The following is a 23,790-nucleotide window of genomic DNA, read 5'->3' as shown; positions in this document are numbered from 1 at the left end:
TCCTTGACATGAAATATTGAGCACCACTGATATAGAATCATAGGTATTTCAGAAAATTGAATTATATTTCGAAGACAGGTCTAAATGGGATAATTAATCTGGTAAAAAAAAAAAGCTGCACCTCTTTCCACATAAATACCCTGACAGTAATCCTGATGGTTATTAGTGTGATTACTCTATTGGCATCACAGCCTCAGTCGATACAGAGCAGACATGGAAGCTAGACAGCTAGCGTAAACAGTAGGGGATAAGAATGAAACATGAGGTAGAGATAAACAGGGGGAAAACATCTATGGCGCGCACACACACACACACACACACACACACACACACACACACACACACACACACACACACACACACACACACACACACACACACACACACACACACACACACACACACACACACACACACACACACACACACACACACACACACACACACACACACACACACACACACACACACACACACACACACACCTCCCATGATTAAGAAAAAACTCACACCCGTGTGAACTGAGTGGTGCAACTACGTGATGTCGGTGATGTCAGTGACGTCACATACTAAACCATAGCAACCATGCTCACCCGTACAGGCACAAACACACACGGGTACTAACAAAGCCAGTTGTTGGAGTGGTTTGCACCACTCAAAAAAAATATCACACCATAATGTGAAGTGAGCGGTGCCTTTAGAGTAGAGCACTAGAATTGTTAACGCAAAAAATAATAATAATAATAATAAAACTCAGCTTCCCATCATGCACCTGAAATAGTTGTAGTTCAGTGTGGAGCTCGCCTCTTGAAGGTATAGGTCACCCAGCGGTATTGCAGCTGTCCATAGTATACAGACATATATGTACATACTGTCATAGGGATTAGGGACACACGTAGCCCTGCATTGGAGCGCTTGGCACGGCTCAAAAATAATAATAATAATAATTTTAAAAAGCCAATTAATGAGGAAGTGAGCTCTGTCTCTGTCTATGTCCCGTTGCGTGGTGGAAGCTGCAGACTGTTGGCTGATGACTTCCTATTGTTTATATCATTAGCGCAGTGACCCGGTCATTGCCAATTATTTACCCCAATCACTCTTCATCAGACTCTGACTCTCCACCCAGCATCTCTGTGGTAACAATGTGGAATGGTGGAACTAGCAGCGATGCATCAGCATTTAGCCTCCATACCCAGGCTTTCATTTAGCCTCCATACCCAGGCTTTCATTTAGCCTCGATACCCAGGCTTTCATTTAGCCTCCATACCCAGGCTTTCATTTAGCCTCCATACCCAGGCTTTCATTAAGCCTCGATACCCAGGCTTTCATTTAGCCTCCATACCCAGGCTTTCATTTAGCCTCCATACCCAGGCTTTCATTTAGCCTCCATACCCAGGCTTTCATTTAGCCTCCATACCCAGGCTTTCATTTAGCCTCCATACCCAGGCTTTCATTAAGCCTCGATACCCAGGCTTTCATTTAGCCTCGATACCCAGGCTTTCATTTAGCCTCCATACCCAGGCTTTAATTTAGCCTCGATACCCAGGCTTTCAATTTCGTCAGCGCAAAAAGCCTGGAGGAACGCATTATTGGCCGCTCTGGGCTGGAAGTGGGAGGAGTCCACCCTTCCGGGTGGGCGTCGCTCCAGATGATGTGACGTACTGTAGCGCTGCACTGGGGGGGAGGGGAGGGGCCGGGGGTGACTGACAGATCGGTGAGATCCAATCAGGGCGTGCGCAAATGCCGCTGCCCGCCCCTCTAGACCAGAAACCTTAGCACGTTAGCTCAGGCTACATCAGCATTTGCAAGATGGGATGCATATCGATATCTGTATCCGTCTGGTCGGTGGAGGACGCACCGAATTGCTGGTTCCACTTTGGTACTGTAGATACTAACGGGTACCTCACTGGGTACTCCAACACAGATACGGGTACATCACTGGGTACTCTAATATGGATACGGGTACCTCACTGGGTACTCTAACATGGATACGGGTACCTCACTGGGTACTCTAACATGGATACGGGTACCTCACTGGGTACTCTAATATGGATACGGGTACCCCACTGGGTACTCTAACATGGATACGGGTACCTCACTGGGTACTCTAACATTGATACGGGTACCTCACTGGGTACTCTAACACGGATACCTCACTGGGTACTCTAACATGGATACGGGTACCTCACTGGGTACTCTAACATGGATACGGGTACATCACTGGGTACTCCAACATGGATACGGGTACCTCACTGGGTACTCTAACACAGATACGGGTACCTCACTGGGTACTCTAACACAGATACGGGTACCTCACTGGGTACTCTAACACAGATACGGGTACATCACTGGGTACTCCAACATGGATACGGGTACCTCACTGGGTACTCTAACACAGATACGGGTACCTCACTGGGTACTCTAACACAGATACGGGTACCTCACTGGGTACTCTAACACAGATACGGGTACCTCACTGGGTACTCTAACACAGATACGGGTACCTCACTGGGTACTCTAACACAGATACGGGTACCTCACTGGGTACTCTAACACAGATACGGGTACCTCACTGGGTACTCTAACACAGATATGGGTACCGCACTGGGTACTCTAACAACAGCTACAGTGGGTACTCTGACAACGTGTACGAGTATATTGCATAACCAGCAGGCATGCATTCCCAACTTGCTCTAGCGTATGCCAGAGACCCTAAATCCGTAGTTTGGGGATTTAGCATTGCGTAAGAGGCGTTCCCTCGTAAAAATTGCTATCTTGCACCCCAGCCTAAATCCCTGAAGCACCTCTGCTATCCGTTACATTATGCATAGGTGTGGTTTGGGCGTTACAATAATGAAACCAATCACCGTGCCACATGCCATCGCCTTTAAGAGAAGACCATTAGCCATTACCCATTATCCCCAGTGATATCTTGCCTTACACTATGGCCCATGGAAGAGCCACGCGTGTCGATGCCTTGGAATACATTCATACTTGATACAGACTAGGGTTGTTTTGTGTGTCCAGTCTCCTCTAACCATCATCCACGTTTCCACTCCGCGACCAACAGAGTCTCACTCGCAATAAAGCAGGGACTTTGTGCTGACCCCCAACCCCCTCTGCCCTCGATAAATTATAAAATTGAAGGTCAGGCTCCTGTAAATGAAGGTATACATTTTTTAGATTAAGGATTCTTTTATTTTCCTTTTGGATGTTATAAAGTCTGTAAACTACGTAGGCCAAGAGATAAATGTACGATGATGTAGCTTGCAATGGGAATCATTGTTATTGTTGGACGCATCTGTTGTCAACTCAGCCAACTGATGACTAATAAGTACCAGACAGTTGGCTGAATATGCCAAGTTTTAAAATGAGAATTGACAACCAGTAATAAAGGAGAGGAGTACCGTAATATGTGCTGTGGTAGTCATGAAGCTGTACGTTTATATAACTAATAGTACACCCGTACACCACCGGCTCGGATGTGACCAGAGAAACTTGCTCAACCAGATTAGAGCAAAGCTCGGGCCCAAACTGGTGAAAAAAGCAGATCTACAAGCCCACAACGTGTTGCTTTGTGCCGCATTGTGAGCTTGTAGATAGTCTATTTTTAATACTTCTTAAACATTTGTTTTCAAATTTATGGAATGTTTTGATTTTTGATTTCATTCTTCATGAATTTATTGAAAAAATAAAACGTTGAATTGGTTTTTAATTCATTGGTAATATTTTTTGAAAATGTTTTGAAATAATAATTAAAAACAAAATGCAGGAAACGGAAAAAAAAATAAAGGCACCCACAAATGGGTCCTGACCCAGTGTTATGGAACCAGTGGATTAGAGGCCACTAAACCCATTTCCAAACACAAGGACCATACAGGAAGGGCTGATATCACACATACAGCTTTACCAGACACAGCACGTGTCTGGCTCTGACTTGCCGTGCCGAGTACATTGTCTGAACCTCGTCCTCAGCTATTCCCATGACTTCATCTGCAGTTGAAGCATGAATCAGGTCCAGGGCTTGGCATCGGTTTCCAGGTCATAGGTCAAATACATAAGGATTCAAAATTACACAGACATCTGGCTAGCCTGAAAGGGTTTTTTTTCCCTCTCCATATTTTTTTTTACTACCGGAATCAGTAAAAGTCGGTATCGGCAACTCGGACTTGAATTGGCAAAGAATATTCGAATTGGTGCATCGCTAAAAATGAAGCGTCCCAACGAATATTGAAATGGTGTTAAAATAGGCCTGTGGCACTCACCCCTATTGTCGCTAAATGTTTCGACAGACAGACACATCAAAGCTGCCATACCGCCAACATTAGATCACTACCAGTTTGCCTACAGGAGGAACAAGTCAACAGAGGATGCCATATCCCTTGTGTTTCACACTCTGTTAGAACACCTAGCATAAGAACACATATGGGAGACTCCTTTTTATTGACTTTAGTTCGGCTTTCAACAACACTATCCTGCCTAGTAAACTCCACAACAAACTAAACAAACTTGGACTGAACACTACACTATACACTGACACCGCGGCGCGTAATCAGCGCCTCAAACTGTGACTCCGCCCACCCCCGGGGGAAGTTGTGATTTGCGCTCGTTCAGTGCAATGCAATTTGCGGCATTTTCAAAACAATATTGAGCAGAGTAGCGATTATCAAACGTATTTGCAATGCCATACGTTGAAAGATATGTTGCCCGTGGACAAGGCACGCTACCTCCGCAAGTTAGATAGCATCGGCATAGATGTTTGTCCGTATGTGATTAAGGATTGAACCAAGTTGCATTGGCAGCCATAGAAAATTCTTACCCCAGGCTAAAACCGGATGTGACGTTTTTGGGCGTTCCTGTCTAGCGTGGTGTCAGTGTATGCAATTGGGTCTTGAACTTTCTAACCAACCGTACACAACATGTCAAAATTGGCAATCACATCTCCCCCACCCTGCCCATTAGCACCGGGGCCCCCAGGGTTGCGTGCTTAGTAGGCATGTAACGATTCACTCAACTCACGATACGATTCGTATCACGATATGAGGTTCACGATACGATTTTTCACGATATTAAAAAATATATATATTTTAATGAGAAATTACCGTTTTAATTTTATATAATTTATCTTCCACCTTGAGATTTTTTATTTAACTACATTGCAAAAGAAGTAGCATTACTTTTGACAGTGCAGACATAATTGCCTTCCTTGATGAGCATCAACGACCATCATCACAGACACACACAGCTCCCCTCTACAGTGCTCTACTACTGAAAGTGACTATCATTTCTCTCCAAAAGCACTTGAATATGATGGAATATGACTAAAGCTCACATTTCACATCACACACTAGCCCCCCATAAAAAAAAATAAAAAAAAAATCGCGATTTTTTATTTCAATGAATCGATTTATATCGTCGGGATTAATATCGATATACATCGATATACGATATGCCTAGTGCTTAGCCCACTTCTCTACACACTCTTCACACACACACACGACTGTTGCTCCTCCTCTCCATCTAACCTCATAGTCAAATTTGCAGATGACACAACAGTACTTGGCCTCATCACAGGAAACGATGAGACCTTATACAGGAGGGAGGTCGAGGGTTTGGTGGCATGGTGCGGCAATCACAACTTAGCTCTAAATACATCAAAAACAAAAGGAAATTATCATTGATTTCCGCAGGTCCGGACATCTCAGCCACTCCCCACTCTTCATCGGAAATGAGGAGGTGGAGAGGGTTTCGAACTTCAAGTTCCTGGTCTTGACTGTGGCCGACGACCTGTCCTAGAGGACCAACATCACCTCTGCCGTGGGGAAGGCACAGCAACGCCTTTTATTTGTATGTTTTTTTTGTGGCTTTCACCTTTATTTTATATATTTTATGGAGGGACAGACAGTAGGCTGACAGGAAATGGGGAGAGAGATGGGGGGAAGACATGCAGTAAAGGCTGTCGGGATCGAGAGTCGAACCCGCGGCACACTGCCAGACTTGATTACCAGCCAAGGTGCCTGGACCACTGAGCCATGGCCCAGGCCACGCCTTTTCTTTTTAAGGACTTCCACAAGCTCTGTTGATTAACTTCTACCACTGTGCAGTAGAGAGTGTGCTCACATATGGGCTACTGGTGTGGTTTACCAGCTGCACCAGGGCAGATAAGGAGGCCATCCAGAGTGGTCAAGGCTGCAGGCAGGATCATTGGGACCAGTCTCACAGTTATCTCCACAGTCTTCACCTCCCGCTGCCTAGTGCCTACGCCGCACAAATAACATCCTACAGGACCAGTTCCACCCAGCACACCATCTTTTCCAACGTCTGCCCTCTGGTAGAAGATATCGATCCATCCGGTCCAGAACCAACAGACTGACCAACAGCCTTTACCCACAGGCTGTCAGGCCTGCCCCCCGCCCCCCCATCCCAGAGCCCCCTCTATGGTATTAAAAGGGTACTGAAAATGGACTTGGTCTTGCACTGAACTTTGGACTTTACACCATTACATTGCACCAGCACTATTGCACTTGGGTTATTGTACAGTATGGTTATTTATTTGTATGCCGGTGAAGCTCTAAACTGAATTTCGTTGTTTCATGCAAGCAATGACAATAAAGATCTATCTATCTAGCAACCTGACGAATGAGCGTCTCGATATTTGAATATATGGAGCCAGCCTTGCAGAAGTTGCAGTGTATCAGAACGCTGTGCATAATCTTGGTGTAATCGGTCTAACCCTTGTTTCACTTTTTGCTGAATAAAATCTGGGAAGGGAAAACTCTTCAAACTCTCGCTCTGCAAACTCACAACACACCTTGAGCATATAGATCTACTATTTTTTGCCATTTGTCGTACGATTATGTATACAACAATTGCAAGGGGTTAACGCATGTCTAGAACAAAGACAAATCTGTTTTTTTTTTTTACATTTAACAGAACAAAGAGGCCCTTCTGCTGGGGTCATGGAGAACATTCTAAGTGCAACACAAGGAGGAATAACGGAAAGAAAAAGGGGGAAATGAAAAGGAGGTGAAATAGGTCTCCAATTAACATATTCTACCAGAAGAAGTCGACTCCTCAGCACTTTCACTTTGGAGAGAAAGAACAGAGACAGTTGTGAAAGAAGTTTAAGGACCAGATTGAAAAAGGAAATTTGCTCAATGGGTGCTCGTAAGCCTTTCATTAAAAACCACGAGCCGACGGCAATAACAACATCTGAGCCAAATGTCTACAGGACTTCCAACCAACGCTACGTGGTGGGAAGCAGGAGTGCGTGATTCAAACGGCTGCACACCCCATGTTTCCTCAACAACTTCTAGGGACGGACTTCCTAAGATACGGAAGAGAACCCAAAACAACTGTGACAGGAGCCAAGTCCATTAAGAGAGAGAAAGAGAGGTGGTGGGGTGGGGGTAGCGTGATTTAGATTTATTTCTTTTCTTTACTCTCAGGGGAGTCAGGGGACTAATGAGTGCCTTTCTCAACCACATGTGGCACTGAGACATCACATTCCTAAATTGTGAGTAATGATAGAAGCATTGTTAAAAACACACAAGGCATGTATATCTCGAGGTGTCCGGCCACCATGTTTGAGCCCCCTGCGGCTCCATCTGCCACTGTTGTGTATAAATTGTTTAAGTGTAGCAACATATTTTTTTTTCCTCCTGTGCCATCAGCGTATATTCTTCATTCCTCGTCCCTCTAGGCACCCAAGCTGCAAGCCAGGCAGAAGTGGGCAAGCCCAGGCACATTTGTATAGTGCTGGGAATGTGATATGATCGACCTGTTCGACCTGTTCACGGTACAGACAAAATTCTGTATAAACACCTAATATTAACCCATTTTGGGGCGGGAACCCAAACCGTTTGGTTTAACCGTTTAACCAAACGGTTAAACGGTTAAATTATGTTAAACTTTAGCCATTGAAAAATAGCAGATCTACAAGCTCATAGCGCGGCACCGAGTGCCGCGCTACAAACTTGTAGCTCTGCTATTTTTGAAAAATCGTGAAAATGTAAATCTTTGAATATAATCTTGGGGGTCCTTGACATGAAAATGTTTGAGAACGACTGACACATGATGCATTAAGTGCCTTATTCTCTGGGTGATTAGGTGGGGTGGGAGCGGCCAGCTTGGGAGAGCTTTCCGTTTTGTTTTGTAATGTATGCATGGATGCATTTGTTGTAACGTTTTTGTCTACTGTACCCCCTCGAAAACGAGATGATACATCTCAAGGGGATATCCTTTTCTCAATAAAAGGTTTATAGAATCGTTCCCAGGTCAAAATGGTTTAACTCAACTCGTATAGGCCACAGTGTTGCAGAGGCAGTATCTCATGAAAAGGAAGTCTCCATGAGAGTCATTGCCTGTTCTCATTATCAGGGTCGTACATTCATCACCGTTCATGGCAGCAGAGGACGTCCAAGAAGCAAGACAAAGGACGGAACCTGCATTCTTGTGTGGAAACGGTAGGTAACCGTCACTGAACATCAGTAGTATGACACTGTGGGGCGTTCTTGTTAAAATGGTTTTATGGCAGGACTAGGGATGTCACGATGATTTCACAACATTGGGACGCCGGAGATCAGCAGGAAAAATAATTACATGTCTGTTTGGCTTTTAGGTTTCCTTCATTAAAGTTGCACATGGCAGATTATGACATGTTTAAGGTATCCACTGTTTAGTTGAGGTTGCAAATTAATGGCATAAAGTTTCATTTTAACGTGGCACATCATGTGGAAAATCATTTATAAAAGATGGTGAATCAAGATATTAAATAATCTAGCTAATGGCCAGATTTGTTCACAGTCACATGATCATGACTTTCTGGGATAAAGAAATTATGTGAAATCTGTTCTGTAGGGAGAAACTTTTTTCCTTGTGACTTGACTTAGCAACTTACTATCTGCATTGGGAAACAAGGAGAAAGAAATGTTTTTAAACTCTCTAAAGACCATAATATCAGGACTTCATGGTTGGGATTTGTCAAGCATTACTTACTTAGAAAGAGATACTCCTCCCACTTTTCCGATAAGCTCTTCGTGGTGGAGCACGGCGTCATTCCAAGGAATGTCGAGGAAGTTCAGCAGCGTCCTCATCCACTTCTCGGGATGCAAGACAAGCTGTTCGTAGTGCATGGCCAGGCACTTATCCGCCGCCTCCAGGCACTGAGTGTACATGGTCTCGACGGCCCGATTCCACTTGGTCAGGCAATCCCGGTAGCTGCCCAGGTCGAAGCCAGCGATGGTCACCTTCCGGGAGATCATGGAGTGGACCGAGGCACGTCCGTCGCGGATCATGAGTATGAACTTGGCACTGGGGAATATCTTAGCCAGGTAGGACAGCGACTTGAGCGCGAAGGGGTCCTTGTTGCAGAGGAAGTTGGCCTGCTCGCCGTGCTTGACGATGATCTCCAGCAGGAAGGCCTGCATGGCGGCGTCCAGGACCTCGTCCGTCACGCCGGCCTCGTCCAGGCGCATCTTCTCCCGGCCCGAGCGGCTCCACATCTGCTTCATGGCCAGGATGCGCGGGATAACGCGCGTCTCCTCGCCGCAGCGCACCTCCGGGTGGGCGTCCATCATGGCGCGCATCAGCGTGGTGCCGCTGCGGGGAACGCCGCCGATGAAGATGAGCGGCATGTCCTTGTTGTAGACGAACGGGGTGCTGATGTTCTGGCCACCGGCGCCCGTCCGCAGGGTGGTCCGCGGGAGCACGCCGCCCGGGTAGCTGCGCTCCTCGATGCGATGGTGGCACTCCATGGCGTGGCGGCCCAGGTAGAAGACGGTGACGGAGCTGATGACCAGGCAGGCCACCAGAAGGTTCTGCTTCAACTTCCCGATCATCGTTGCAGGCCTAAAACAGGTGTGGGGGGCAGGCAGAAGGACTAGGGGGTGCCAGGGGCACTTAAAGGGGAGGAGGGAGGGGGAGGGGGGGGGGGTTAGGATGGGGGTGATGGGGGGAGCAATGGAGACTAGCTTCCTTCAAGGTAGGCTGCTGGGGACCTTGCGGGGATCCAGTTCCCTGGTGCACAGTGGTTGCCGGGTTTCCTGCTCCATGGGGCCTGAAGGATGACACAAAACAGAGATACGCATTTAGCAATAATAAAAAGCATTAAGAACTTGCAACATTCATGTCCCTTTCTTTCTCCTGCAAAGTTAACACATTCAGAACGGGAACCCCATTTTGGCGTTCTAAGCAATATGTTATACTTTCGCTATTGAAAAATTAGCAGAACTTCGAGCTTGTAGATCTGCCATTTTTGAAAAATCGTGAAAATGTGGAGCAAATCTTTGAATATATATTCTTTCAGAGCGAACATTTTTAACTCAAATCTTTGCTTCTGGGGGAGTCCCTGGAACTACATATTTTCAGATGAGGGTCAGGACTCAGCAGCCAAATAAAGATAATTCTGGGGTCCTTGACATGAAAAGGTTTGAGCACCAATGACATAGAAACATTGCTTTTTCAGAAAACTGTTAGGATTTAGAATACATTTTTTTAGAATCATCCTCAGGTCTAAAACGGGGTTAAAAGCGAAAGAGAAAAACTGACGTGACAAATTATTTTTACGCAGTTCTACGTTGACAAATAGCCACTCTGCTGCTATTATAGTACACACATGAAAAGCATCCATCTGAGAGCAGATCTACAGAGAGAGCAGTCGGATAAACCAAGTAATCAGCACATTCCCTCCTATCGGACTGGCCTTTTGATCTCAAGCCAACCAGACTTTGCAGCCCTGCAGCAGAGAGAGAAGAAGAAAGAAATATGCCTTGCATCGTTGAGTTGTTGTAAAACTTCGACAGGCTCAATTATGGTCAGGGAGTCAACCCAGTCCAGACCACTTGAACGAACTATGCCCCTGAGGGGGGATTCCAAAACCAACGTGAGAGACTTGGCTCACTGGATGATTAGCAGTGTGCAAGAATCCCTGAAGAGTGAGAAGACGCAAAGAAATCCAATGTTCAACAAGTGCAGCTCCTAGACCTAGATGTTCGTATATCCAGGCGGAGAGATAGCTCTATTTCTCAACCATCCTTGACAGCACATTGCTTATGTGTGACAGGAATGAGCCCTGGAGTCTTTCAGCCTCTAATTTGGCCATGGGCGAGCATACTTAAATATGTAGTGTACAACACACATCATACACACCGCAAATAAAGCATCCACACCACAGTGCGCTTGGCTGATGGTCTCTCTGCTGTTGCATGCTGCTGCTGCTGGGGAATGAGGCAGCTAGTGGCTGCTGGCTCAGTAGAGGCCTGTTTTGTTGGGAGGTCTTTCCCGGGACAACTTTCTCTTGACCCCCCCGCCCGTCAGTCAACCCTGCTGAACATATTATGGCCGGGGTTAGGGGAGTGTCAATGTGTGTGTGCATGATGTGTGTGTATGTGTATGCATGCGTGGGGTGGGGTGGAGTGGGGTTGGAAAAGGGTGACGTATAGAAGAAGGACGACGCTGTCGCAGCAGGGCAACACGCCGCTACAGCTGGAGTCCTCGACGACGCTGTCGCAGCGGGGCAACACGCCGCTACAGCTGGAGTCCTCATCATGCTGAACTCATGCAAGCCGCTGCTAAGTGCCAACAACTCTTTAAGTTTTAGCAGAGACAAACTGGGGTGTGCCCCACCCCTTCATCCTCACTCATGGGCTGCACACAGTAAAGGACTGTGACTGTGACTTTTGATCTGCATTAGTTAGCCTCCAAAAATAAAAAAGGAAAAAAAACATAATTCTTGCCCCGCCTGCCCTGCAGCTCAACCAGCTCACCTCCGCTCCGCATAAAAAAAAAAGGCACGGTTCAAACCAGGCTCACTGCCTCTGTGACATAATGTTGCACCCGAGTGGAACATGTTTGTGAGCTTTGAAGATGTAAGTGTGTACGACGTGATAACAGCAACAGGCAACCTGGAATTTTAGAAACGTTATTTTGTCTCCTGCATGTACAGTGTGTGTATGGGCGTGTGCATGTGTCATTAAGAAGAGTGCCATCACCACATAGTACAGTATGTGTATGGGCGTGTGCATGTGTCATTAAGAAGAGTGCCATCACCACATAGCCGACTGTGTGCCAACAAAAGGAGTATGACATCATCAACGGGTCATGCAGTGTTGTTTTCGTCGACTAAAACTGAGACGAAAAATGTTCGTCGACTACCTTTTTTCGCTGACGAAAACTAAATGAAAACTAATCAATGGTGACTAAAACTAAGACTAAATATAAATAAATTTCGTCAACAGATATAAAAAAAACTAGACTAAAATGTTAGGAAGGGACTAGTGGACAAGAGATCCAGTACAAGTCATTTTACACTTGGTTGCATGCTGAAAATAGCAGAGCTTGTAGATCGGCTATTTTCAGCAAATGTAAACTCAGTCATTAGGACGGCATCAAGGCCCGCCAAAATACATTTTAGTCGACTAAATCACATGTAGATTTAGTCGACTAAAACTAGACATTCCGGGTGACTAAAATGTGACTGAAACTAAATGGAAACTATTCAAGAGACTATGACTAAAACTAAAATAGAGATTTGCTGCCAAAAACAACACTGGGGTTAGGGTGGGTGAGGTGATGATGACGACGTTCTGCCTCCCTGCAGGCCCTGGTGTTTGTTTGAATGACTGATGTTGTTGCTCGACTCGGCCGGGAAGCTTACTGCACGCGCACACACGCACACGCACAAACACACACACAGTCACCTTTCATAACAACAGTGTTCAGGAAGTGTGCAGAGGAAACAAACACTATGCCGTGCCCAAAACGTGAAGCAGGACCACAAACTCTGATCTTATGTAAATGAAAAGGGATTCTCTCTGACACTCTCTGCTAGTTTAGTCACAATATATAGAGAAGATAGAAGTACATTCACTAAACAAGGACAGTAGGTACAGTGCAGGAAACAAATTAAGCCTGGAGGCGTATTCATAGTCGTGGTTATTAAACAAATTACAACGGCACGCTCACACGCAACGCTTCAACAAGGTTCCAGGATATTTAAGGCAACCGGCCGTTTCTTCCCCGGGGGACAACGAGCCTCCCGGGACGAACCAATACGCTGACCAGCTCACTACCTTGTGCATGGGTTTAAACTTTAATTACACACACTTGGCTCCCTATTAGAGAAGAACTTATCACAGAGCAGCATCCAAGGAGCTCAGAGGATGTGCGATGAGAGAGAGAGAGAGGAGTGGGGGGGAGGGGGGGGATGTCGCCAGCTCCTCAAGGTCGTCACAGAGATAGTGAAGGAGGCTATGTTTAGAACAGAGACCAGAGACTCCCAACCTGTGGCCTGGGGACCACTGGTCGGACAAGTTGAAAAAAACAAAAAGAAACTAATGCAACATTTAAAACGTAAATTTATGTATACTATATAACTATTGAAATATTAATATTAAAATGTGTTCAGCACTAATTCAAATGCTCACACACACGCACACAATGTCCTGTCATGATACACTGTATAAATTTGTAAAAAAAAAATATATACATATTTAGCCCCATGCTCGAATGCCCCCGCCCCCCTGTCAAAAACAGCAAAAATCCCTAAAACGAAAGAAAGCAGCAAATGAAAACAAATTAACACTCATCTTTTACTCGCTAATAACAACCTAAAACATGAACCTTGGTTGAAAAAAAACTAAAGTTGTCCTTAAATGGCCTGGGCCGTGGCTCAGCGGTCCAGGCACCTTGGCCGGTAGCCCAAGCCTGGCAGTGTGCCACGGGTTCGACTCCCGATCACGACAGCCTTTACTGCATGTCACCCCCCCCCCCCCCCCCATCTCTCTCCCCATTTCCTGTCAGCCTACTGTCTGTCCCTCTATATAAAATATAAAATAAAGGCGAAAGCCACAAAAAAAAAAGGTTGTCCTTAAATAACAAAAGTCAAGTCATTATTATTTTCTAACATCTTGTTTCATTCAGCCCCGTTAGCTTCTCCCAGGTCCTATAGCCATCACAGGGAAGAGGAATATGGAAAAGCACATGATGGCTAAGGGGAACTGGGAGTATAGGAAATTCAGTGGTGAAGCATTCCGATGGCATCAGAGTCGACAGGGCTGAATTACAACTGCGGTTAAGCGCCGGTGAGGTCTCACGTTACACCTTTCATTGGGGTTGAAATAAAGAATGTGTTAGTGTTAAATTAAATGAGGCTCTTCACTCCCGTTACTGATACTGTCTTCCTTCCTCGCAGGATAATTTTTTGCATTGATCTGTTGGGGGGTGGGGGGTGTGGGGGGTGGAGGGGGAGTGTTAGGGTAGTCTCCACGGGACGGTGCTGAAATCAGACCACATCAACACTTAATAACACAGGAGGGCTCTAGACTGTGCAAGGCCCTGATGGAAAAGACATCAGGGGGTTTTGCATTAGTGAACAGGAAAAGGGGGAGGGGTTAGTTAGAGGGTTTTTTTTTTTACCTCACCAACTCATTCCTGTATTCTTTTCGCAGCCTGTGAGTTCAAACAAGGTCAGACATGTGTTTGTATGGAGTGCTCCCGAATGATTAATGGCTAAAAATCCCTAGTATGTTCTAAAACGGGCTAAACCGTTCTATACTTTTAAAAAAAAAAATAGGAATTTAAAGAAATTCCAAAAAAGGTAGTGCTACCTTTTTGAATTTTTTTGATGTATACTGGATTTGGCACTCCACTGAAAGCCATTGGTGATGCGCAACCTCTTTTTCTCATTTAGGGTTCTATACTTTGTCGTGCAATGGCGTCAATAGCTCATCTCTACACCACAACGTGTCATGGAATGTTGTGAAAACTTGTAGATGTGCCATTTGCACTATTTTAGAATTAGATATTTTTCACTTTTAATTTGGAAAGGAAACATTTTGAAAAGTGGTTAATCACTAATCAGTGTTATTGGAAGTACAAGCAGCGTCACGTTTAGGTCTTATCCTTTCCATCATCTCTCTAAATCAACCCTTTCCACGCACGCACGCACGCACGCACACACGTCTGTGCTGAAGAACAGTGCAGCAGAGCAGAACCTCTTCAGACCTGTGCTCCGACTCGGACATGCACCTTAAGAACCTTCCCTTGTGTGACAGTTGGATCAATCGGCTGAACAGCGACGCTTAACCTGGACATGGCCTTTTGCACCCACGCACGGGGAATGCTCCACGCTGTGACCCACGCACGGGGAATGCTCCACGCTGCTCCACGCTGTGACCCACGCACGGGGAATGCTCCACGCTGCTCCACGCTGTGACCCACGCACGGGGAATGCTCCACGCTGCTCCACGCTGTGACCCACGCACAGGGAATGCTCCACGCTGCTCCACGCTGTGACCCACGCACGGGGAATGCTCCACGCTGTGACCCACGCACAGGGAATGCTCCACGCTGCTCCACGCTGTGACCCACGCACGGGGAATGCTCCACGCTGTGAACCCACGCACGGGGAATGCTCCACGCTGTGACCCACGCACGGGGAATGCTCCACGCTGTGAACCCACGCACGGGGAACGCTCCACGCTGTGAACCCACGCACGGGGAATGCTCCACGCTGTGACCCACGCACGGGGAATGCTCCACGCTGTGAACCCACGCACGGGGAATGCTCCACGCTGTGAACCCACGCACGGGGAATGCTCCACGCTGTGAACCCACGCACGGGGAATGCTCCACGCTGTGAACCCACGCACGGGGAATGCTCCATGCTGTGAACCCACGCACGGGGAATGCTCCATGCTGTGAACCCACGCACGGGGAATGCTCCATGCTGTGAACCCACGCACGGGGAATGCTCCATGCTGTGAACCCACGCACGGGGAACGCTCCACGCTGTGACCCCACGCACGGGGAATGCTCCACGCTGTGAACCCACGCACGGGGAATGCTCCATGCTGTGAACCCACGCACGGGGAATGCTCCATGCTGTGACCCACGCACGGGGAATGCTCCACGCTGTGACCCACGCACGGGGAATGCTCCACGCTGTGAACCACGCACGGGGAATGCTCCACGCTGTAAACCCACGCACGGGGAATGCTCCACGCTGTGAACAAAGACTCAAGAACTCGAGCCAGGCAGGCCTCCTCCAACCCAACCCAACACAACACACGCAAAGAGAAAAAACAGCTGACACGTCACGTCTTCCGAGATGATGATCATCATCTTAGTTGGGAGGCTGAGCGATGCACAGATGAAACCAGTGGCAAGGTTATCAGTGCATGTGTTAATGAGTGTGTACTGTAAAGAGTGTTAACCCATTTTGACCTGAGATCAGATTCTAAAAATGTCTTCTACATCCTGACAGTTTTCTGAAAAAGCTGTTTCTATGTCAGTCGTTTTTAAAAAATAGCAGATCTACAAGCTCATGAGCTCATGAGCGCTATGAGGTTGTAGATCTGCTATTTTTCAATAGCTAAAGCACAACATAATGCTAACACCAAAAGGGGTTCCCGCCCCAAAAATGGGTTAAACAAACACTGACTGATGATACATTTTTTATGCTCTCAGAGTTAGAAATGGGCATAAACTGACCATTTAAAATGCTTTTTTTTTTTTTTACACTCTTGAATTAATTAACACTGAGGATTTTTACTGTGTAATGTGTGAATCTCTGCATCTTAAAACAGGTTGTGCCACTGCCAACAGGCTGCATCTGCAGAGATTACTGGAAGAGGAGCACACACACACACACACACACACACACACACACACACACACACACACACACACACACACACACACACACACACACACACACACACACACACACACACACACACACACACACACACACACACACACACACACACACACACACACACACACACACACACACACACACACACACACACACACACACACACACACAGGAGAAAAGAGCAAATATAGGCAGAGTGCTCCACCTCTATTTGCACAAACATAGGGCCAGCCTGGTGTTCAGTGGGATTTCATTTTGCTTATACACGCATCAAAGTGTTTATGGCGTGTCGTGAGCTAGTCTGGTTTTCACTTTTCAGACTGGATTATGTGGCATTTACGGCCAAAAGGTCTACACTGTAAACTGACATTACATTTTGTACACCCTCAGAGTTACAAACAGAACAATTAACACTGATGATCTTAGCGTGCACGGTATGACTCAGGACAAGAAGAGACCCTGGCCTGATCCACTAAATGTTTACACAAGCCTAAACCTCAGTAGACAAACAATGCATTGCTTTTCTTTACTGATGCTTTTCTTCCTCAATGTGCACTGAATACGTGTCAGGTTTTGTTGAGTTCTTGTTGATTCAAGAATGTGTTGCATTATAGCTCCCTGGCTTTGATCAACTGCAAGTCCAAATGCTGTCAATTATATGTAGATCTGTTCCTCCTGCCCTGTATGGTAGATCTGTTCCTCCTGCCCTGTGCTCTATGTGTGGGGATTGTATGGTAGATCTGTTCCTCCTACCCTGTGCTCTATCTGTGGGGATTGTATGGTAGATCTGTTCCTCCTACCCTGTGCTCTATCTGTGGGGATTGTATGGTGAAACATGTAGATCTGTTCCTCCTGCCCTGTGCTCTATCTGTGGGGATTGTATGGTGAAACATGTAGATCTGTTCCTCCTGCCCTGTGCTCTATCTGTGGGGATTGTATGGTGAAACATGTAGATCTGTTCCTCCTGCCCTGTGCTCTATCTGTGGGGATTGTATGGTGAAACATGTAGATCTGTTCCTCCTACCCTGTGCTCTATCTGTGGGGATCTCTCTCATTGTATGGTGAAACATGTACTGTAGCAACAAAATGTGAAACAAAGTGGATCCATTTGGAAGAAGATCCGGTGTTGTAACAAAATCTAAATCACATCATTTGCCAGATTCTGTGACATTAGAGGAGATACCAATGAGGGTGAATAGAACATGAACAGCCACTTTACTTTAAAAAAAAAATCACACCCGTGTGAACTGAGTGGTGCAAGGTCTTATATAGCCTGATCAGCTGTGGTCTGACGTAATGTCAGTGATCATAGTAACCATGCTCATTCTTTTGGGCCCCACGTACAGGTACACACATACATAGAAACATAGATACAGACAAAGCTGGTTATTGGAGTGGTTTGCACCACTCAAAAATAAAGTGAGGGGCGCTCTTATCATCATACATCATCATGATGTAAAATGTACACTATGATCTAAAATTCTCCATTCATTGTCAATGGGAATTGACAATGAATGTCCTACTTTGTGTAGGACAAAGTTTGTGCACACACACACTAAAAGCTGGACATAATAGGACAGGCTGGCGCGGCAGCGCCCCTCAAAAAAATAAATAAAAAAATAGAAAGAATAGAATATAATTTGTATTTTGTACAACAGTAACCCGTTTCAAGTGAATGGAGAGTGAGATACAACCACAGAGAACAGGAGCAACTGATAGAGACGATCAACAATCAACAACATGAGGATGAAAAGTGCAGAAAAACTCAATATGGGTGGGTGAGCTGCTTTATCAGGCGGGGTCAGTATCTAGCTAGCACTAATGGCTATGGATTAGCCTGCTCAGAACCATTAGGCCTACATAAGACTGATCTTGTCTGGACTTCCCCCACATCTCCATCATCTGATACATACACATTTGGAGGCTTAGTAGAAGCTGTAAATGGCCCACGCTAAGACTTAAAATGTTAGAGAAATGTGTCATCTTGGCCCTTAATTCCTCAGGGGGACACTCTCATTCTGTATTGGCATATCACGTTACAACCATTTCCATTTTAAATGGAAGCAGCGAGGCTTGCTTGCTCAAACTGAAAGGTCAGCCACTGCCGAAAAACCATTAACTCTTCTAGTTGCCTCAGAAAAGTGTGCTGTCTCTGACGAGAAGTTTCCTTTCACCCGCAACTACGCAAGTGCATCCATGTCAAAGGGGAACAACACGTTGGAAAATAGCACCCTTTGCATCACCAAAGACAACTGTCACAAAAATCATGTCCGAAAAAGGAAAAAAAAGGTGAAGCTGCTATCCCGACTCTCTGGGAAATGCTGTTTAGCCCTGAGCTCCTAGAATAAAATAAAAAAAACGATATGAGTGGAGTGGACCGACATTAATCATAGCAGGCATTCCAATCACACAGCTCCTAAACCACTGGGCACACCAGGACCGACCCAGGTGTCTCTCCATTAGCATCTCCTGATGAATTGCTGGGTTCTGCGGCTGCCCCCCCACCACACACACACCAAGCTAACGCACATCCAAGACGTATTAACCCATTTAGACCTGAGAACGATTCTACAAATGCCGTCTAAATTTTGACAGTTTTCTGAAAAACCCATGTTTCTATGTCAGTGGTTCTCAAAACATTTTCATGTCAAGTACCCCCAAAAATGATATGTTGTTCCAGGGACCCCTCCCAGAAGCAAATATTCGAGTTAAAAAACGTTTGTTCTGAAAGAATATATATATATATATATATTCAAAGATTTGCGCCACATTTTCACGATTTTTTCAAAAATAGCAGACCTACAAGCTCGTAGTGCGGCACTCGGTGCCGTGCTATGAGCTTGTAGATCTGCTATTTTTCAACAGCTAAAGTTTGACATAAATGCTTAAAAACACCAAAAGGGGTTCCCGCCCAGAATGGATGGATTAATCATCATCATCATCATCATTTCCACATGAGATACCGTATAGCGGCGCCAATGCGGCCGCCGCATCGGCTGATGAGCTGTCAGACAGCGGTCACAGCAGGGGACATATACCTGCCTGGCCTCATCCAAGACTCAACATTCCAAACCCTGGACTTTATGAACATAAGTAGGGATGCACCAAAAGGGAAATTCTTAGCCGAAACCGAATAACGAATATAGGAAACAGTTGGCCGAAAACCGAATATCCGAATATGATTAATATTATATATATATATATATTTTTTTACCATTGCTGTCATGGCCGTACCTTAAAGCTACCTGATTTATGGCAAAATAAATGGTTATGGCAAGACTTAACTTAAATAATAATCACTATTATGGGTCCATAAAACATTTATTCAGCTCTTTTGAATGCATTAATTGCTTACACTATTGTATTCGGTGATATATTTTCTGCCTATTCGGGCCGAAACCAAATACGCCGAAGATGCATTTATTATTTTTTTTATATATTTTTTTATCCCGCGATTTTGTAACCCACTTTTCACCAGTGTGTTGAAAATGCATTTTTAGCCATTTTCTGCCGAATATTTTCTGCGGACGAATATTCGGTACTAGAACATACCAGCAGATCCACCCCCCCCCCCCCCCCCCCAAGAAAAAACCCATTCAAAACACACAATAACTACAGTTGCTCCCTTTACTTCAACAACAACAACAACGGGTCGCCTTCAAGCGAGGAATATAAAAAAGGAGGAAGAGACAAAAATATGAATATGCAAATTATACCGAAGGTTGTTTGCAGGATTTGTCTGTCTTCTAGGCAGCAAAACACCGGGGATGTTTAAACATAGCAGAACATGACACACACACACACACACACACACACACACACACACACACACACACACACACACACACACACACACACACACACACACACACACACACACACACACACACACACACACACACACACACACACACACACACACACACACACACACACACACACACACACACACACACACACACACACACACACACACACACACACACACACACGTCTTGTTACGGATCAGCTTGTTAGCTACAGTTGTCTGAGCCCTGTGCTTGTTGGCAGAGCGTGCATGTGAGTGTGAGACTGTGAGTGTGTGTGTATACATACGCGTGTACACAGGTGTATGTTGTGTGTGTGTAGACTTGTTTTGTGACTTGTGTTAAAGTATAAACTATGACACCGCATTGTGTTGTCAGAGTTTGTGCACAGTGGAAACCAATGAATTCACTGTGTAGCGTTATCATTCCAGGATGTGACCTGCAGAGGCGTATCTACAATAAGGCGAGGGCAGGCGTCTGCCTGTCCAAATCCATTTCTGGCCTGGCCAAAATCCATACAATGAGAAAAGAGAGGAGACAAAAACAAGACCTGAGAACTATTAGTGGACAGCTGATTGGCCGTTGCGGTAGAGCGCGACCCTCAATCACTCATTGGAATGTAAATGCATGCCTTTCAGCCTCTGTATCCTACTCGTAACTCGTCTGGCAGGTATATCTCTTATATAACTTTTAGTGCTACGATTGTGCGGGGGGGGGGGGGCGACAATAAACACATCTTGCCTGTCCAAAATGTAATTCTTGCCTGGCCAAAAATTCCTGGAAACGCCACTGGTGACCTGTCCATGTGATTATCAACTCTATCCCTGACTGTACAAGTGTGGAGATTGGAGAACCATAAATAGGTTTTTGTAACACCCGGGATTCGAACTCGGGTCTCCCCCACACTCACCCCCCTTTTGACCTCCTCCCACGGGGGAAACCCGATCCGGGTCACGGCACCAATGTAACGCCCGGGATTCGAACCCCGGGTTCGACAGGTAAATAGTCTGTATTTATCCAAATGTGCTTTAATGTGAATTACATTCCCCCATTAAAAAGGCACCAGGTTCAGTGCTTATCGAGAGCAGTCAGTCGGTTCAGTCAAGGACACTTCAAAGCCAGGAGGAGCCGGGGATTGAACCGGCCGCTCTCGACCTCCTGAGCACACCCCCCCCCCCCCCCCACCCCCAGAACAATGACTTCCAGCACACTACACTTGGCGTTCCACTTATCCATGATTGTGCAAAAAGAACAAACTATTTGAGCTCAGCAGGACAGCTTAATAAAATAATTGTGTGTGATGCAGCAGCAGCAGCGGGTGTTTTTTCAGACCAGGAAATGAGGCCGACAGTGGCCGAGACTAAACCGCCTCAGCTCAGCCCCTGCAGCTGTGAAGATAACTAAACCACACTGGTGTATAGCTGAGTCTGAGAGAGAGAGAGAGAGAGATCTGAATTAAACTGGACTTTTGTTTTTGTAGAGACCACCTGCACACACACACAGTGCACTGAGTGCAGCAGATGTGCGTCTGGGCACCAAGTCACTGCCACCGGGTCTGCTCACACTGCCAGGCCTTGTAAACAGTATTCTTAGCGTTTCTCTGACAGCTCTGTCCCTTTTTATTATATAGTCGAGTTTCTCTCCCAGCGCAGTTGTAGGACGGAGGCCTATACTACTACTGGCAGGTTCCCTTTTATTTGAAGAGCACAGTCAAGTCAGAGAGAGAGGAGCATTTCTTTGACAGAACAGCCAAGTATCTATACAACATTTATTCTAGTTACTGCGGCATAAAACTGTCAGACAGACGCATAAAAATAACGGACACGGTAAGACAATCAACAGTGCTGATCTGAAACCACCTCCAGCCTCAGACGAAGTAGTCGCTGCCTGAAAGACAGCAGCAAAGCCATAGAGAGATAGTGTGAACAGTGAATTGCGTTATTATTGGCTCATGTCAGCTTTCGCAACCAAACACAAAATAACGGCTATTAAACTGGGTTAGGGTAACAGGCGGGCCATGAACCCCCCCTCCCACCCAACAACACAAGGGACTGAAAGGGAGTATAGCACAACTGGATAAAGTCGAGACATTTCTTCCAAGTTCCAATTAACTGCATTAAAAAAAATAAGCCTATATTAGAAGGAGGGGGGAAAACACGATTGTGTTGTTGACAAGTGAAAATCCATTAAAAAAAACGCAACACGCATCGATCACACACACTAGCCCCCGAAATACGTTATATTCCCTCAATCCCTACGATCATTCTGTAGCTCCCAGATTGAGCGTATAGGGACTGAGGGTCACAGTCTGACATGTATGATGTATATCTACATAATACATTATGGGGACTGGCTGGGTGGGAGTATATAGGGACAGAAACACGGTTGTATGTAACTTGTCATCATCTGCGCCCATAGAATGAACCTTTCCTTATAAACCATATCGTTCCACACAACAAGTCACATGCCATAACATTAATTATGTAAACATCAATAGCACGTTGGGATCGTAGTATAGTAACACGCTCGTAACGTTATACTATTAACTACGGTCTACGATTATTGATTTCATACCCCCTCCCCTCCCCTCTCCTACCGCTATACCTCCCTAAAAAATAATCTGTTACACTGTCGCAGCTTGCAGGAAGAGGGACATTGCATGAACACAGTCACACACACCGACACACGTACCGCTCCTCTACGGGGGGAACAATAACTAAAAACCCACCTAATGTCGCGGATCCGCCGAGTTGATGTCGCCGCTGTGGTCACCTAGCCTTTCCGAAACGTCCACCACTGTTGTCGGTACATAACTAAAGGAGCCTCTTCTTCTGGGATCGGTGGTCCCACGATTAATATATATTCTCTGTGTACACACACATACGCATACACGCTACACGCGCGCACACAACACAAGACCACTTGAGGAAGGGGGCTGGCTGGTTTGCGATTGTTGAGCTAGTTAAAAGAGAGAACGGGTACGGCACTAGTCTAATACCAAACTGCTGTAGTGTACTAGCCTTGAAACCCCGACGGTGATTGGTCAATCCGCGGCCGATATTCAAAGCACGTTTGTCTCGGAGCTGCGGATTGCTTCGTGGGATAGAGGGGCGGGGTTTAGGTGTTTTTTTTGTTTTTTAAAGACGCAGGCTTTCATGATCAGATCAATATTACCGTTTTATTGAAGGGAAATGTTAATGCACGGGAGATATATAGGCCTACTTATTATTAAAGGTTCAAATGCTGGTCGCATTTCCCATCCTTTATTGTTCCCTTCTTTTTGTACGTTTTGCATGTTTTTGTTTTGTTTCAAACAATCAACAAACA

The 23,790-nt window shown here is 45.8% G+C and overlaps 1 protein-coding gene across 2 annotated transcripts in view; it reads right to left on the bottom strand.

Moving 5' to 3' along the window:
- The window catches only part of tpst1 (tyrosylprotein sulfotransferase 1), a 62,663-nt gene extending 39,235 nt beyond the window's left edge, over nucleotides 1–23,428 (bottom strand). For both annotated transcript variants that reach the window (XM_079514547.1, XM_079514548.1), the window contains exons 1-2: nucleotides 23,192–23,428; nucleotides 8,998–10,057 (exon numbers count right to left, since the gene is read on the bottom strand). In XM_079514547.1, coding sequence (XP_079370673.1) covers nucleotides 8,998–9,839 — 842 coding nt within the window. In that variant the 5' untranslated portion in view covers nucleotides 9,840–10,057; nucleotides 23,192–23,428. The remainder of the gene's footprint in view (nucleotides 1–8,997; nucleotides 10,058–23,191) is intronic.
- Between the last annotated feature and the right edge of the window lie 362 nt (nucleotides 23,429–23,790).

This window comes from Electrona antarctica (assembly GCF_951216825.1).
Source record: "Electrona antarctica genome assembly, chromosome: 11".
Lineage (NCBI taxonomy): Eukaryota > Metazoa > Chordata > Actinopteri > Myctophiformes > Myctophidae > Electrona > Electrona antarctica.
This window is presented reverse-complemented; position numbering and strand designations above follow the sequence as displayed.